The 19179-nt window shown below is 40.7% G+C and overlaps 1 protein-coding gene across 7 annotated transcripts in view; it reads right to left on the minus strand.

Moving 5' to 3' along the window:
• The window catches only part of MDFIC (MyoD family inhibitor domain containing), a 156035-nt gene that overhangs the window by 7582 nt on the left and 129274 nt on the right, over window positions 1–19179 (minus strand). For all 7 annotated transcript variants that reach the window (XM_045010789.1, XM_045010942.1, XM_045011007.1 and 4 more), the window contains one exon: window positions 15840–16115. In XM_045010789.1, the coding sequence (XP_044866724.1) occupies window positions 15840–16115 (276 nt within the window). The remainder of the gene's footprint in view (window positions 1–15839; window positions 16116–19179) is intronic.

Here is a 19179-nt window from a genome sequence, read left to right on the forward strand (position 1 = left end):
TGGGGCCCCAGAGACAATGGAGTAGCAGCCATGATGGTGGAAAAACGTGGCTCTTGGAATGAGCTTCACCAAGTCTCTTTCTTTAAGGACCCACAATTTTGGTTCACTGATGTGACTCGCACACTGTTCTTGTTTACCAGGCATGATCTTAACACAGTCCTTCAGTTATATCAGTAGGACTTTTTGTTGGGACTAATTCAGTCTGTCTCAGGTTGTAGTTTTCCCATCAATGTTTGTTGTTATTGGTTATTGTGACATCTTATGAACTTACATTCACTTCTTACAGCTGAGCTCATAATTAGGGTAAATTTGTAGGCACAATTATTGCAACATCCCATCTAAGCATGTCATAAAAACAGTATTTCTTAGCTTCTTTAAAGTGGAGACTGACAGAGAAGTAGAGGAGACATTTCATGTTGTGTTTCCTAATGGCAATAAGAAACCTGGGGTTTATGAGCATGTGCAACAGATCAACGTGGTGCAGAAACCACACACATGCCCAACTGTGGTACTAGCAGACGTATTCTAGTTTTTCATCTCCAAAACTATTAAGTATCTCTGTCACTTGGCCTAGATGAACTCTCTCTTAGCAGATGGTAGAGGGTCCCTTATCTTCTTTGGAAGCCAGTTACTTAAAGGCAACAGGACACACACCACTAGTATATTGCACAGGATTCAGTCATAAAGGTAATTTCAGGTTTTCCAATACCCCTTTGCAGACAGTTATGTTCCTACTCCTTTCATAAGATTCTGAAACACTTTTTCCCAGGCTCCAAAACCAAGTCCTTATAGATCACTTAACTAGAACATCTTGGATAAGCACAAATATTTTTGATGATAGTACTTGTATGAAAGATTGTTTCCAATGGAGTTTTATTTCCACTTACATAAAAAAACATAGCAGGTGCTACAGATGAGTCAGAAGTGGAACACATTAAGCCAACTATCTGGAACATGAGTTTCATTTTATATTCCCAAAGATGAGTGAAGATTATGGAAAAAGAATAAAGTCAGCAACCTGGAGGTGGAGGGTGTCTTTTTGCAACTTTTTAAACACCTATTATTTTCTGTTGCAGAGACAGTCTTCTTCATACTGTAATACAAAGTAGGGCTGCTGGACCTAAAACTGTCTCCTGATAATCCACAGAAGCCGAAGGTTTGAACTAAAGCCACTATTCACCTCAGTGACATGCTAACTTCAACAATCTATTTCTTTGTGCAGAGAAACTCCCTTCATTCATCCATTTTTAAAAATGGGACATTTCCTAACATAGTGTAGGCTGGAGAAACTGGGGCCCGCCCTGTCACAATAGCATTATTTAATTCTTCATCTCCCAGTTTCCCATCCCACATACCAGTGACCCTTCCCCATAAACCAAGATATATTTGCCTTAAAGTTAATGGTGAAGGACTTTTGGTAAACAGTTTTCCTCTATTTTTGATCAGGGTAGAACTTGCTCTATAACAGACTGTGTCAGAGTGCTGGGCAACAGCAACTATACAGCACTCTGATCACTGTATCGCCAATTAAATCGCCCATAGTAAGCTGGGCAGGAAAAGATAGATTGGAATGGTCTGGAGAGAGCTAAAGTGCTTAAATTATCCCATTAGCCCAGGGAGTAGAAGAAGAAACAGAAAAGAAGTAGAAAGAGGAAGGGAGGGGCAGGCAAGCTTTGAGAGCCAGGGCCAAGACAGATCTCAGAGGGAGAGACTTCCCTCTCCTCTCTTCTTCTCAGGCTAAATGGCTGAGGAATTATATACTATTCTATATAAGGTGCTGCACAACATTGTAAAGTTGGGTGGGAGGGGAATCGTAAATACTGCATGTGTTGTTTACTAGCAGAGAGTTGCCAAGTGGTCTGGGTGCACAGAGGAAGACAGGAGCAAAGAGAGAGCCTTGTTACATAGACCTTTTCTCTTTCACTCTCCTACCCACAAATCTAAAACAATTTCTAATTCCTCAACATCCTTTTTTAAAAGTGTGGAGACTAGAACTGGACAAAGTATTTCAGTAATGATCTCATTAATGCAATATACAGAAGAAACACCACCTCCTTCCTCTTACTCAGTATTACCCTGATCATACATCCTAGGATTGCATTTACTCTCTTTGCCTCTGCACTGGACTGGGGGCTCATGTTCTGTTGGTTATGCAATACAACTCTTAAGCCCTTTTGAGATTCACTATTTGCCAAGATACTGTCCCCATCCTGTAAGTGTGACCTACATTCATTGTCCCTAGATGTATGAACTTGCTTCTGGCTGTATTAAAACTTACATTACTCAAATCAGCCCAGTTCACGAAGTGATCCAGATTGCTCTATGGAAGTGACCTGTCTTTACCATTATTTACCACATCTCTACCTCGATATAACACTGTCCTCGGGAGCCAAAAAATCTTACAGCATTATAGGTGAAACCACGTTATAGTGAACTTGATTTGATCCGCCAGAGCGCGCAGCCACCCTTCCTCCCCCCCCGGAGCACTGCTTTACCGTGTTATATCTGAATTTGTGTTATATCAGGTGGTGTTATACTGGGGTAGAGGTGTACTTCATCAATGTTACTGTCTCTTGCAAACTAGCAATAATTTTGTGTTTTCTTCCATATCGTTGAAAAGAATATTGAAGAACATTGGGCCATCCAGTGGGATGCCACAACAAACACTGCTGCTGGACAACAATTCCTCATTTACAGTTACTTTTTGAGACATATCAGTTAGTCATGTGCTACATTGATTTTGAATAGTGCTGTTTTCGTAATCAGATTATTGTGTAGTACAAAGTCTTACAGAAGACTAAGAATGACGTAGTTCCTTTTATGAACCAAACCTGTAATCTTATCAAAACACAATATCAAGTTCAACCAGACCTATTTTCCCTAAAGTCATGTCAATTGGCATTAATTATTATACCATTCTTTAATTATTTACTAATTGCAGCCCGAATCAGCCTTTCCATGATTTTGCCTGGTATCAACATTAGGCTAACCAGCCTGAAGTTACCCAGGTCATTCCATTGAGCTTTTGTTAACTATTAGGACACTAGTAACTTTTTTTTCCCTCAGTCCTCTGGAACATCCCCCTGTATTTTAAGATTTCTTGGACAGGGTTCTAAAAACTCCTTGTCAGTGTCAGAGCAAATAGGCAATAAATACCACAAGCTAGTCAAGGTTCTGCAGCTCAGACAGTGCATATGCACAAAGTTACTTTCTGTAGATTTGGCAAGAGAAGGTTAACATTTAAACATTGTACCCAACCAATGCATATTTTGTAGTAGCTTAATTTGCTTATAAATGATACCTTAGGCAAAACCCATACAGGTTTTAAGCGCCGTAATCTGTTTAACAGCTGTTTCCTTGAGAGATTTAAGGCCCAAATGGCTTCTTCCTCCCTCCCTCCCAATTATAATATTTATGCTCATTTAGTCTGGGAACAGAAACAACAACTAATAGCTTGAATTTTCTAGAGTAAAATTTTCACAGCAAACTATTCTAAAGCAAGCCATAGTGTTAAAAAAATTGCAAAATGTTGCTGAAAACTTTTGAAAAATTAATGCATTTGAGGAAATCCTGATCTCCTTATGGAACCTGTGTAAGCAAAAGAAATTCCGAATTTGTGGAGAACATTATTCATGGGAAATTATTCATGAACTTCTATCATTCTTCCAGATGAGGATGTAAAGGACTTTCTTCAAACTCATCAATGCTTCTTAACTTGATTGAAAGTGTGTACTGCTGAATGGCAAAGATCCAAGCTAGGTTTGGACCTGGCAGTCTTAATTTCTTACTATCTTTTTTTCCAAATGAGAGGTTCACCCCTCACAATTTAGGGAGCAAAAGACCCAAAAATGAACAAAACTCAACCAGGGCTCCCACAAAAATTATATTTAACAGCAAACTTTGGTTTAAAAACAACTCTTTCTCAATTTGAACTATACTTTCTGAAAACAAATGGTCCCTTTCTTTATCAATATTTCTTTAAGAAAGTGTTCAGTATCTTAGTGGTTGCATACATGCAGCACATTGCTGCAATTGGATGATAACTCCTTTAAAAAAAAAAGTAACTTTAGCTACATACAAACAGCAAGGATCTAAGTTAGGGTAAAGTCTTGCACCCTAAACTTAACTTTCCATAACCAAAGTTTGTCAAATCATTCCTCATTTTTAGTTATATATTTTAATGTCATTTTGTTTTTAAAGGTCACAATAATTATTATAAATAGTAGTATTAGCACAACATTTTTCATCTTCTTTATACCCATTAACAATTACTCAGTATCCAAGTTAAATATTAAAATTTGAAACAAGCATTTATTCAGGTTAGCTTCCCTTCTGCTATCTCCACCCACTTCTTTTATTTAAGCATGAGCTTTCATGAGCTACAGCTCACTTCTTCGGATGCATAGAATGGAACATAGGTGCATCCAAAGAAGTGAGCTGTAGCTCACGAAAGCTCATGCTGAAATAAATTTGTTAGTCTCTAAGGTGCCACAAGTACTCCTGTTCTTTTAGTGGATACAGACTAACACGGCTGCTACTCTGAAACCTTCTTTTATTTAAACTGGGTAGATCTGTATAACAAATAGATTTTAAGAGATCCATTACATGACCATCTAAATGGCACAAGAGCAGCCAAAGTTAAATTGCAACACGTAAAGAAAAAACACACATGCAGGCTGATCTTTGCTTCTTTTGTAATACTTGACACTAACCTGTCACAAACTGACCCAATAAGCTTTCAAACCAGGCAGGCAGGTCATATATGATAAAAGGTTTTCATGTCTGTAATGGTAAATAAGCTCACTTACAGAATGCTGACCTTGGTCAGCTTTTTAGCTAACTATATTCACAGAGTTCAGACAACTCAAAACAAATCTCCCAAGCACTCTGCTGTCTCGCAGCAAGAATCAAAAAGGGCAAAACCGCAATCAAAGTGGCAGTTGAGGTCCTCAGCAGGGGTTTGCTCAAGGCCCATACAGAGAGATGAACAGAAGTCTCAGCAGGTGTTACATGTCTCATGCAGATAGGAGGAGCAGACCTGGGGAAAGCCAAGGATAAACACTGAGCACTGTCAGAAAAGACAGGCCACAACCAAAGCAGCACAGCAGTCTGAGACAAACAAGAGACAAGCTGAAGAGAAGCCAGCTGAGCAAAAGTAAAATAATGATGATAATAATAATTAAATTAAATAGAGATATGGTGTACATTTACAGAGCGGTGTTCAAGAGGTAACAGCATAAACCCTGTTATCTATGTGAACAAACCCCTCTGCAGCTGCTGTGCACACCACCTTGAAAATATTCAATATTCCTAAGCAAAATACTGAACTAGAATTTTAAAAATACAAACGGGCCACATACACAGCACAGTTCTCCCTAGTTTGGGGAAAAAATATAAAAATGCAAAACATGAGAAGACACATGATAGTATAAGCATTTTAAAAGCTAGCAAAAGTCATTTCTCTTCTTCAGGAAAATTAAAAAGCTACCTGAAAGAAACAGGCATATAACCTTGCGCAACAAAAGAAAGCTTTCACGAGGGCCCAGAATATGAGCTCTTGAAACACATAATCTGATAAGGAAAATGATACAATTTTTAAATATTGCCAGTTTAAAGTAGATAAGGATACCTCGGAATCTGCAGTATTCCCTCCCTCTGTTTATCCTACTACCAATACTTAGAGCTACCAAAGCTACTGTAATTGGTAGGCCCTGATAGTCTGACAGCCAGCGGGCCTTGCAATGGCTCCAGAATTTTCCTCTGTCATAGAATATCATGATTGGAAGGGACTTCAGGAAGCCATCTAGTCCAACCCCCTGCTCAAAGCAGAACCAATTCCCAGACAGATTTTTGCCCCAGATTCCTAAATGACCCCTTCAAGGATTGAACTCACAACCCTGGGTTTAGCAGGCCAATACACAAACCACTGAGCTATCCCCTCTCCGCCTCGGTCTAGAATCTAGATCAGTGTTTCTCAAACTGGGGTCACCGCTTGTGTAGGGAAAACCCCTGGCGGGCCGGGCGCGTTTGTTTACCTGCTGCGTCCGCAGGTCCAGCTGATCATGGCTCCCACTGGCTGCGATTCGCCGCTGCAGGCCAATGGGAGGTGCTGGAAGCGGCGAACCGTTGCCAATGGGAACCGCGATCAGCCGGACCTGCGGACGGGGCAGGTAAACAAACCCGCCCGGCCCACCAGGGGTTTTCCCTATACAAGCGGCGACCCCAGTTTGAGAAATACTGATCTAGATGGAGTCCTGCCGGGTTGTATACAGCATGCCTCTCCCTCCAGTGTATCCTCTCTCCTCCCCTTGGTATTCTGTCATGAATAGAGGGGGACCAGGGTCCCAACCCAGGGTCCTGAAGGGGAGTTCCAGTGTCCACACCACTTGTTGGTCCACCCCAAATTGCACATCCCTGTAGGTCACTTCCTAATGGGCCGCGGCTCTTCTGTTTGGGGCACAGTCACAGGCTCAGCAATATCAGTGTAGTGTGCTGGGGGACAATGTCCCCTGCTCTCTTGGGCTCCCCGGTCAAAAGGTATGTGTTAGGGTTACCACCTTTGAAATGCAAAAAAAAAAAAAAAGACCCCCCCCCCCAAGGCAAGCCCACTGCAACTTAACCACAAGACAACTCCACAACCCCCCTCCCCCTCAACAGCCAGTTAGAGTATCTAGAGAGAGAACACATCTAGAGAAGACTGATAACTCCATTTTTTATTTTTACACTGGGATCCTATTTATCCAAGCTGCTTTGTTTGTGTGCATCATCATTGAGATTATTTTTCCCAAACTGCATTGAGTCTATATTTTATCTATACACTTGAATGTGAACGCTCTGGAACTTTATACATAAAACAAATCCATTGAATCTATTTCTTGAATTTGTATTTACTATTTCATTTTGCCATTTCTAGCCATTTCTTATTTTTAACGGCAGCATTGTAGAATTCCAGACAGGAATAGCAGAGGTTGCGTCTAATGCAAAGCTCACTTTTAACCACTTCAACACTGAGGTGATTCCACTCATCAGTCCAAAGGTTTGGTAGTGGGCAGGCAGCTGCTGTATTTTCAACAGTTTTGATCTGTCATCACTTAAACTGAGGAAGTGGGAACACTGCAGCATCTGTAGCTGGATATTAACTTTTAACATTAGATATCCCAGTGTATTATGTTGATAATGCAAATCTTTACACTCAGGTAAAAATAAAAACCTGGCAGGTTAAATTATTTTTTTGGCAACTGGCAAATCCATATAAAAAAAGCCAGGCTGGTCAGATACCAGCCAAGTGGTAACCCTAGTGTGTGCGGGGTGGGAGAGAATATGGATCACAGTTTCCAGAGTGGCCATGCCAATGCTGTATTCACTTTTCCCACTATAACACCTGGTCTATAACACCATCCCCCTGTCCCTGGGCTACCAAAACCATTTTAAAAACTGTTCCTCCACCTGCTGAGGGGCAGGCCTCCCTGATCTAGTACTGCTCCTCATGCCTTGCTCTGATTTAGCATAATGTCTGTAAACCCCTTCGTACACTCTTCCACTCAGCTCTGGATTTGCCAGGTGGACTTGTGTTGACAGACAGAAATCTGCATTTTTATTCTCTCTGCCAACTCCATGTAGCACTTTAAAGCAATATGTTTGCAGAGATGTATACCACTGTAGTATTTCTGAGTTGTGGTTCTTCATAGACTGTTGCCATTGTAGGGGTGTATGATCAATCACCAGCTGGAATGGGTGACCCCACAGGCACACCTACAATCTACTTTAGCGTGAGGGCTTCCTTCTCCATCACTGAATAGGCAACTTCCTGTGGGGGGGGCAACTTCCTGCTAAGATAAAGGATAGGATGTTCCACCTTTTCCCCCACTTCTTGTGACAGTAAGGCTCCAAGAGCAACGTCAGATGTATTTGCAAAATGCAAGGTTTTGAGAACTTGGGGTGAAACCAAACAGGTTCCTGGGTCAGTCATTTTAATACCTGGAAGGCTTTGCCAGTTGCTTGAGTCCAGCAGATTTTTCTTGGTGAGGTAATCTTCCTTGGAGATTGTTAAGAGGGCACAAACTGTGGCAAAGTAGGAGATGAACTACCTATGGTATTCCGCTAGCCTCAGCAAGCGACATACTTGTTTCTTTCTAAAAGGAATTGGGCATTCTGACAAGGCCTTCACCTTTCCCAATGGGAGTAACCACCTCCCACCTTCACCACCAATGGGAGTAACCACCCTCTGCCCACAATATATCCCAGGAAGTTTACTTTATGGTTGGCCAATTGACATTTAGTAGAATTGGCTGTCAGACTGGCTTCCTGGAGTGCCTATAAGATAAGTGTGAAGTGCTTCCTGTGATCGTTCCAGGTCTTGCTATAAATGGGTCTCTTCCCATTGTGTCCACAGACTCCCCACTTTCTTCCTCCAGGGCCTTCCTGGGGCCCACTTCTATCAATTCCCCAAAACTGTCAGCCCTGCCTAATTATAACAGGGTAGGCTAGGTTCGTGGTCACCCCCACATGGGCCATGTCTGTGTGGTTCTGAATTGTTACCTACACCTACCTTGTGGGGTATGAGGCATATATCCCCCAGGATGCACAGTGGAAATGTGGCACCTAATGGCTCTCCCTTGATGCTAGCCTGGTATCCTCTTGACCATCATCTGATTACACTCTGAGTCTATTAAGCCTTGGACCTGATCCCATTAACTTGCACTGGGACCACCATTTTTTCTGTTCTCTTCTTACGGGTGCTGGATTCTGCCACACAGACCCACCCATATTTGCAATCCATATTTGGGAAAACCTGTCAGAAACTGCCTAGCTGCCCACACACAAAGCAGTTACCTGAGAGTGGAAGGGTCTTGGCTGCTTGTGCTCTCAGGTTCAACAGTGTTCCTGTGAAGGAGCCTCTTACCAGGCTGGAACCTCCTTCCTTACTCATCCCTCCATAAGCATTAACACCTGAAGGCGCTCTGCTCAGCTGGTCTTCCTCCCCTTAGATAGGGAGGTTTCTCTCACATTACCCCTTCTTGCCCTTCCTCCAGTCACCTGAGTTGCTTGTGGCTGGGCTGAGTACCCCTCCCCGCAGGCCCAATGGTCAGCATATAGCTCTTGATCAGTGTCACTGATTCTCACAGTCTCTGATCAGTGTCTGGATACTCATTCCTATACTCTGGGCAGGAAAACTTAGAGGAACTGTTCTAACATGATCTTCTCAGCCACTTGTACTCCCATTCTTTCATCAGACCAGAGCCACCACAAGCAGTGTTCCTTTGAAGTCTGGGCTACCACCGTGGGTCAAGCTCCACCCACAAATTTCTCTGGCTGCAACCCTCCTATAACATCACTACTGTAACTATAACAATTGCTTCGACTGAAAAGCAATAGAAAATATTTTTAGTTATTGTCAATATAATAAATGTCTTGCCTCCTATCTATTCCATTTCTTTTTTCCCTTCATTCTTCTTTACATGGTTCTCTGCTGCCTGGTCTCCTGACATCCCCCTACATATCCTTTCTTGCTACTTGGTTCTCTTCTCCCTTGCTCCCCTGTACATGCTGATCTGCTCTCTGTTCCTCTTCACCACCTATTCCCTGGCAATGATGCAGCTGGGCATTAATTCCAATCTCTCCTGGACACTGTTCCTTCCAAGTCTACTCAGTGAATACTGATATCTCCTTTACCTATGTAGCGAAAGGCTTTTAGAGGCACTGGCTAAACTCTCACCTAGTTACTCATTTCCAGTTGTTTATACAGGCCTCAAAGTGTATGTTTGCAAAGAAGAACCTATCCACATGTAGTAGAACTGAAAACAATTAAGAGAGTCAGCGCTCCCAAGCAAGAGTTCTGCACAGCTCAATCTGGGAATATCAGTATAAAGAACACTAAATACAATGTTAAATGCAGTACTACTCATCCACAAAAAGATTAGCAGAGGACCATACAGAATGGGCTACCATGGTTGCAAACCTCCAGTAATGGAGATGCTACTTTAAGAAGAAGAAATACAATGCTACCAACAATCTGCACAAAAGACTATTTCGCTGAATCAACATAAGAAAAGTTAACAGAGAAGTTAACATTTTTAGTTTCAGTGTGGCTATTTCAATTAGTAAAAGCAAGTGTGTATTCATGTATTTGGAAAAAATGAGTCAACCCAGCGTGCAATGGTCACCACTGTGACATACCACCTAATCATCACCCTCTTCAGCTAGGTAAGTTACTATATTTCCAACAAAAAAGCTTTAGTTCTGAGCTGTAGCTCAAAAATTACATTTTCAAGAGATACAAAGTATTGTCTTACCCTTTGAGAGTTTCTGTTGTGTTTGCAGCGGATGGTATGCAGTAGAGCATGGTTTCTTCTTTCATTAACAACTCATTTTCTGTCATTACTATTATTTAAATTATCTTTGCATTCTTCCCAGTCCATGGTTCATTTGGATTTTTATCTTCCTAAAGCTCACCGGAGCCTCTTCCTTGGGGTTCCCTAGGCTCTTGTCTCTCTGACTCATTTTTACTCCCTTTCAGCGAACTCCAACCTTGATCCCTTTTTGAGTTTCCTCCATTTATCCTTGCTAATGTGATATTTTCCCCCCTTTACACCAGCCCTTCTCCTTCTTTATAAGCCACATCTGTCCTCTTCCCCCTGCCATTTCCACTCCTGCACATTATACCACTCCTGTGCCATCCCTGTCACTCATGCACACACTCTTTCTGCAGGCTGAGTAACTACAATTGATTAAACCAACATTTCCTGTACTAGTGGTGTTGGCAAAGCCACCTCTGATAGATACTTCTAGTGATATGATACGTTCTGATGCTGCAAGGGCACATTTGACTGTGGGTTCTAATGAGTTTTTGACTGCAACACCCACTCCATGTTCACAGTGATCTTGTTTGCTTTTTCCATGCCAGAAAAAGGTGTCATGCATCTTGTGTCAGCTACTCTGATTTCCGAGAAAGCAGCTATGTTGATTCCAAGCTTCTCCAGCTCTCTGTCAATGACAGCATAATATCCTAGAGTCAATGACCTCCTCTAGATTGTCTGACATGCCCATGCACATTGTCCTCACATTCCAACAAGCAAGTTTGAAGAAGGCATCCATTGAACCTTCAGTGTGTATGCCTAGGCAGAAATAAAAAAAATAAGAAGACTAACACTTGGAACCAGAGCTCTCCTCTCCATAGTACTGACTAGGCCCAAGATGTTTTGAAGGCAGCACAGTTGCAGGAGATGCCAGAGGGCACAGCTGAGTTACAGTACCAGCCTCTTGATGTTTTCTCCATAGGGGATTTGGTTCAGGCTTTGTTCAACCAAGAACTAGCTGCAAGACAGCAGCACCAGATGGAATGAAAAGCAATGTCCAAAAACGTCCAATAGGTAGCTGGCATTCCCCCACCCATCGCCAAGCACTCAAACGCATGGCAGGTTGTACTGGATATGTGATACCAGTAGCCAGGCCTCATATGCCTGACCTGACAAACATTTCCTAACATTATTTTTCTACATAAACAATTGCTATCATTGTGATGTGATTGTCAATTGAGCACAAGAGAGAAGGGGGTGTTCACAAGACAATATCTTTGTTAGGAAAGATATGGTTCACAATATGAAAAGGTTTTAGAAAATATGCTCAAAATTTGTGCACACCACTGCTAGGTGTATAAATGTACAATGTTAGTTACAGCACTGAGGAGTGTGAACCTATATATTTGTATGTTTAACTATATTTGTTACTTTGAATATAGTTAAAGTAGATTGAATATGCATTTGATTAATCATAAGCAAACTAGCCTTCTATAAGAAGTTACGAAAGAGTAACATTTTCATAACTGCCTTCAGAGCTGGGCAGCTCAAAAGCGGCAGCTGCTGGATGGGCACCCAGCTCTGAAGGCACAGCAGAGGCTGTTGGCCTGGTGCTCAGCTCTGAAGGCAGTGCCACTGCCAGCCGCAGTGCTGAAATTGCTTCTCCGCTGCTGCTGGCCGGGGTGCTGCTTTCAGAGTTGGGTGCCCGGCCAGCAGCCACCACTCTCAGCTCTGCCTTCACACAGAAGGGGAGCATGATCAAATAAAGTTGAGAACCACTGCTCTAGATAAATGTTCTTTTCTGAAGTGGTGATTTATTCCCTGTGCATTATTTCAAATGACCAGTACCAGTGTGTCCACTTGCGGGTTTAATCAACAAAATGAGTGATGAGAGGGCAAGAGGAATATTTCCTGCATAATAGGGACTTAATACAAACATCACCAACAGTCTCCAGAACTCCACCTCCACTTCCAGCAGAATAAACTACTTGAGTGCTGAAAAAGTTGCCAGCAGGTTTATCCTATTTTTTGACACAGATGCAGAAGTGTCCACCATAGGATCACAATGCAGAATAAACCAAGTTATGCAAGAGAAAAGTAACATTTTTCACAGATGTGTATTCACCACCTGATACTTCCATACAGTTTAATTACAACACAATAAAGCTATGCTGCACTCAAACTGAAAACAGGTGAACCTGAGCAACAATTTCAGCAGCTGTCTTAGATCATACTATTCAGAGCCAATACAAATGTTCTCACCTCCAAAAACCATAGTATTAAGCACCAAATTAAACATGTCCAATTTTAGCTGTTGGATAATTCTGTATCTAGAGATTATACATGACAGTATTATATTTGACTATACAGGGAGTGTACTGTATTTTTAATTTACGGGACTTGAGTAAGAAATTACCTCAACTTATGAATGGTGACATGAAGTGAAGTGAAGCAACAACTGTATCAAGCAGAATTACGCAAACAATGAAAACAGTAAGTTAACGTGCTAACAGTTCCATAGTAATTTTTATATATCATACAGACACATGTTTTCACATATGAACAATTACTTTATATTCTAAGCCCTGTCAGGTAGAGCTTAGCTCATTTGTTTAAGCCCAAAGTAACTTGGGAGATCCCTACAACTAAGAGGAGTAAAATAAGCCCTCTCTGCTCCCCCCGCTTTTTTTTAAAGAATACCCGAAGTCCACCGAATGGATCATACAGAAGGGTCCTCCTGCATGCCCCTTGCTCCCTCTGGGGAGTAAACAATAGAGGAAGCAAGGGGCAAGCAGGAGGACACTTCTATTTGATCTGTTCAGTCGACTTGGAGTGTTTAGGAAAAAAAAAAAAAGGCTGACAGGACTTACTTTACTCCTGATTTCCCCAAGACAGACTATGCATAGCTGAGGCAGGATCTCTCTGGTGCTGCCCCACAGGCAGTGTTGCTCTGTGCCACCCCTGCACAGGCCTTTGTGCAAACTGCACAATCCAATCCTAACTATACAGTGTCATTTCTAAGCATACACAGCACAGTATGTGTCATTACTGAAACTTTCCATGCTCTATGTGTTTACAATGTATTGAGGGTCTATGTTGAACTAAAAAGCAGCAAATCTACAGGGAATCCCCTGAAGTTTCATTTGGGGCAAGAAATGGGAGCATAATGACTGGAGGGAAAATAGGACTCAATTTAAACACACATCTGAAGGGTTTATTTTGCTTTGTAATTGATTTTGAAAAGAGAATTAAGTTACTGAGAAGTTGTGTCTGCATATAAGACTCTTGTTACAAGACAATGCTTCATAAGAGATTTCAGGGCCTGAATTGCTGTTGTTTAGTGTTAAATTAAAAAAAGGTAATACTTCTGCCCATTTTATTTTGAAGATTTACAATTAGCTGTTGAAGACAGAATTGAGAGAAAGGATTTTCCGATTATGTTCTCAGCTATGCCAATGACTCGCTGCAAACATGGGCAGTTAAAAGAACAACTTGATGCAAGTTTTTATTTTTTTGCATGGTAAATAGCCACTAATTTGAGTGCCCAGTTTGAGACACACTGAACCTGGTTTTCAGAGGGGATAAGTGCATTCACAATCTTAATTAGGTAAGTGGAGACTCAGGTGTTTAGCATCTCTGAAAAGCAACCTGGAGGTGTCAAACTGAACAACAAAAAATTGACACCCTCTATGTTTATAAGTGGTGAGTCAGTTTCTTCACTTGTATCAGTGTGTTGACTTTCAAATAGTAGTAATTCTGGAATTATACAGCACAGGCAGAAGTAGAGCAAACTTCCTCGTGTGCACTGTGAATGTGCCTCAACCTTGACTCAGGGTTACCACCGCCAGGGATAAGAGAATAATTTAGTATCTAACCTCATTCTTTGCAGAGGTCGTCAATAAAGGGTACTTGTTATCATGCCAATATGACTGTGGCTTTTAGTCCCATGATTGGCATTAAATCTTGAACTGGAATTTATAGCTATACTTGCCTCTCTTAGCAGTCAGTTTTCCCCTGAACACCAGTCATGATTCATTTTTTGCCAATAACCTGACTTTCTTAAGTAGCAGTTACAGTCTTACAAATTCACACTGTACACTTTTCCCTACCCACCAACAGGAGCACCAGTTTGTAGGAATAGTAAAATATCCTTTTAAGAGTCTGGATTTTCTAAACTCAGCAATGTTCAGTCCACATGAGCCACATAAAAAGACAATATGAAAAATGAGTGAGTATGAGGAAAATATTGGGTAGGGAGGTGAAGTGGATTTAAAATGAAATAAAGCAGTAGAGGGGTCTAGCAAAGCACAAGATGGTGCATTTGGCAGTAAATTTGAAAAGAATGAGAGGGTAACCAGAGAATAATAGCAAGTAGTTGAAAATATCATATGAAAATAAATTCACAGTAACCAGAATGAGCCCCACAGTACCAGTATGAGTGACTCTACCCCTGAAGAAATTACACACTTTCACTCAAAAGGAAAGGCCACTGAAGTCAAAGGGAATCATTCCACTGCTGTAACAGGCTTTGGTTTAGGCCTGACATGTACATATCTTCTGATCCTCTTCTCCTTAATCCTCCTTATGCCTCCTCTCCTCCCATCCAGAATGAGAGTCTTCCCCATGTCTCTGAACAAAATTACCCCCCAGTCCCTGTCCCCTACGATTCTGTGTTTTTACCTGTGTTCCCAGACTGCTAAAGCCTGTTCCACCTTCCCCCCCACAACAGTGCATGAAAGCCTGCTTCAACATCAATAAAACTAAGAGAGCTTCTAGCGTAGCTCCTGTTGTAACAGGCAGAAGAAAAGCTTTCTGAGTATATTAATACTAATGGAAAGGCAGTGAATTGAAAATGGGCTCAGGAACTCTGGGACCATTAGAGTAATTGTGGGCAGTGAAAAATAAACACAGCTAAACATAAGGAAAAATTTTACTTTTATTCATTTAAGCTGTGCATAGGGAAGAGAGGGTAAGAAGCAATTGTTCCATGCGAATTATTTACAGACTAAATATAGTGTGATGCATGATAAAGAAATAAATAAATAAAAATAAAACACTGGTCCAATTTTAACTTCTGATGTTCAGATCACACAGGAACTCAGGAAATCTGCTAACAGCACATTTTCAGCAACAAGTCTTGCCCTGGGAGAATCTGCCATTACAGGAATTAAATGTTTACTAATCTCCCAAACCAATGCTTGTACATCATTTGTGGTGTATTTGTGAGGACACTGCCAATTTAGAATTGCAACTATTCAGTCTGAAAATATTATCCAACTATGGTAGAGAAATGTTTGAAAGCAGGAAATCAACTATTGCTTCAATTTCCTTCAAATACTTAATATTTTCCTTTGGGGAAGTAACTTGTGTTTTATCATAATTTTTTCTATTTGCTTCTGGAGCATGAGCCATGCTCTTCAATTATTTTTAGTTGATTGTGTAATTATGAGAGAAAATGGGTTTTGGTTAGTCTGTGTTTGATTTGGTGTGGGGTTTTTTGTTTGTTTTTGTTTGTTTGTTTTTATAATAAGAATTTCATCTTACCTTCAGGAGAAGAACCTGGTTTTTGAGAATATGCAGAGCTTATTTTACTCTTCTTGCTGCTATCACTGTTGACGGACAAGCTGGACTGAATTTTTCTGTGCATTTTTTGTGAAACAGGAACTGAACATTTTCTATTATCTGTAGCTACATGTTTGACCCCATTGTGAATTCCATTTCCATTACTCAGACCTGCATGGCCATTCTGTATCTTGCCAGTTTCTTCCTCGCTCTTTTCCAATGCTGAAGTATTTGGCTGAGGCAAGCATTGAGGTTGTGCTTAAAACGAAAAAGAGAAAGAGTTAATACAATTGTCAACTGGTATCTGAAAAGACTGAGACCTCACTGGGAACATAACTATTTATTGTCTTTATTGAGTGACCAGAGAGAAAGTGGAAGAGTATAAATTATTGAAAAAAAAAATCTAGACTAAAAATTATAGAGATTAGTACAATTTAAACATTCATACATATATGACACTTACAAAAGTCAAGAATAAGACATGGTCCTTACCCTGAAAGTTTAAAATTCAGCATGAGTTAGGAGGGAGACGGCAGGAAGAACAGAGAAGAAAGAAGACCTGGGCAGATGGAGAGAAATGGGAAGAGAGAAGGAGAACAGGAAGCTGAAGAAAGGGAAGGAAGATACAGGAATGGAGAGAAAAGGAGTTAGAATGTGATAACAGTAAAAAGGATATGGGAAGATAATGGGGCAAATGAGACAGAAGAGGAAAGGAAGGAGAGCAGGGGAATGAATGAGAGTATACAAGCATGACAGTACAGAAGTGAAATAGGAGGAAGGCAACGCAGCTAGGCTGGTCGAAATATCCCAGACGACAAGGAAAGGGAGGACAGACAGACAGCAAAATTCTGAGCTGAAACCCGTGAAGGCCAATGTTTCTTAGGAAGAACTAAAGCACGGGCTTTGGGAGGTGGGGCAGTTGGTTCAACTTACAGGCGCAGTATTTTCAAAAGCAATATGCCAACTTATTTGTCTGGCAACCAACAACCCATGCAAAAAATCAGATCCTCCCAATTCAAAGTCACAATTTAAAAAATGTTTATAATGGATCAATTCAAATTCTAACTGATACAAATTTAAACCGTCAAAAGAACAGTTGCCTAAACTGTGTCCAGGACATACTAACACAAGTTCACAATGCTCTGGTTAAGATTATTCAAATACTTGTTATAAAGTTCTATTAATAGGATGTCTATGACCGATTAAAAATTCTCTCTGGTCTAAGACTTGACATACAATATCTCAAAGCAGCAGAAAATATTTGTGGACAATATCTATTCCAAGGATTTTTAAGTTTATAAGTAAGGAAAAGAGTAGTTAGAGTTTTTAAATATGCTTTTTATGCTCTTAATTTTAAAAATGTTTGTGTTTTTAAATAGAAGTATTAGTCCCTAGTCTGGACTAGTCACATTACCTTAAAAAATTGATACCTATGGAGTTTTAAAATGGGTGAAGTCACATTATAGTGACATAATGAGGTTTGATCAGGTACAAAGCACCAGCTCGAGGCCACAAATGCACATATATGAGCACTGCAGAATCTAAAAACACCCCTAAATTCCAATCTTGAGTAACAAAGAGTGGACACATTCCTTTTATCCAGTATAGGTCTTCTAGGTGCTTCCCCTATACTGACACTGACTCAGTCTTTTCCAGATGAAATCTCATTCAGGCACCAAATCAGCCATTTTGCATTTAATGAATCACAACAGCAGATTTATAATACTGAAAGCAGTTTATCAGATTTCTTATTAACATTTCATCTAATTGCAATTAGATTATACTAAAACATACAGATTGAAATCAGGAAATAATTTTAATGTGCCCCGAACCAGATGTTGTTTTCCTCTATAGTAATCCCAAATGAAGCTACTATAGCTAAGTGAACATTGCAGGGGTGATAAAAAAAAGAAGAAGAAGAAAAAAAAATGAGGGATAGTGGTTTATTTTCTCCCCTCTCTTTACAAATACATTTCCCATTTTTCAGAATGTTTCTGCCTATCTCAGACACATGCCTGCCTCACTATGCTGACTCAAGATCAAAGCTTCAATGATAGAAAACAGTGGAATTGTTCCTATTACTTAACTACCTCCCCTTTCTTGGTCCTTTAGATCATGACTTAAAAAATTTACCAGACACTAAAATACTACCTGGAGGTCTAACCCTACTAAGACTGAACAGACCAAAAATTCAGAGGGTGAAAGGTTCACACGCACACAGTGGAGAGCTCCAGGAACATTGCCAGGTGAGAAGACCAGCTCCCTGTCCTCTTTTCACTCAGGAGAGGGGTAAAAAGGTTTTGTCCCCAGCTTGAAGTCTCCATTTTGTATCGGCCTTTATTTAGTATATCCAATACACCTGAAACCCAATCACCCACACTGCTGTAAGGGAAAAGGTATGCAGTGTTGTAGCCATGTTGGTCCAAGGATATTAGAAAGACAAGATGAGGTAGTATCTTTTTTCTGGACTAATTTCTGCTGGTGAGAGAGATAAGCTTTTGAGCTTACACAGAGCTCTTCTTCAGATATGAGACAAGGAGCTTCTCTCTCTCTTTTCCCCTCACCTCCAGAATCTGCCTGATGGTCGAGTTGGCAGGCCTTCATTACTCTACGTGTTGCCTGCTTCCTGGTTGGTGCAGCAATGGAGAGAGAGTGGGGGTGGAGGTAAAGAAGGCTCTATTATTCTACCAATCACCCTGCCTTTGTTTATTGGTTACTTCTTCCTCTAATAACTTTGCCAAGTGCAGCAGCTTGAAAGGGGCCTGATTCCTGACCATTTCACTGTTGCCTGCAGGTTTGGAATAAAAATACTGAAATTGACTCGTGTTTTGAAGCTTGGAAGATCTAGGAACAACAGCACAGCACTTAGGCTGTCTTCTCTACAGACTCGGGAGAGTCTTGTTATACATTCTGTTAACACTGAAAACTTGTCTTCATAACCACAAAAAAGTCTAGAAACAATTTCTGGGGAAAGGAAAACTTGGAAGGAACCCATCTGAAACAGGATTAGACAGGGAATTACAAATATACTTTAGGGAACAATCTACATAAATTTCACCTACATAATAGTAAAACTGTACACATATATGGCTAAGTTCATCCAATGGTCTCAAACCACTATCCAATGATATTAGCTCCATTTTGAAAATGGGGAAATGGAGACACATGTTAAATGGCTTGCCCATGGTCCCACAGCAAACTATTAGCAAAGTTAAGAAATAGAATTCTTACTTCTCAATTTCTAGTTGCTCTAACCATTATGTCCCAATATTTCATTTCCATCTCTAATGTATATAATTAAGAAAATTGAAGTGATCCTTTC

This window comes from Mauremys mutica, chromosome 1, assembly GCF_020497125.1.
Source record: "Mauremys mutica isolate MM-2020 ecotype Southern chromosome 1, ASM2049712v1, whole genome shotgun sequence".
In the NCBI taxonomy this organism is placed as follows: Eukaryota; Metazoa; Chordata; order Testudines; family Geoemydidae; genus Mauremys; species Mauremys mutica.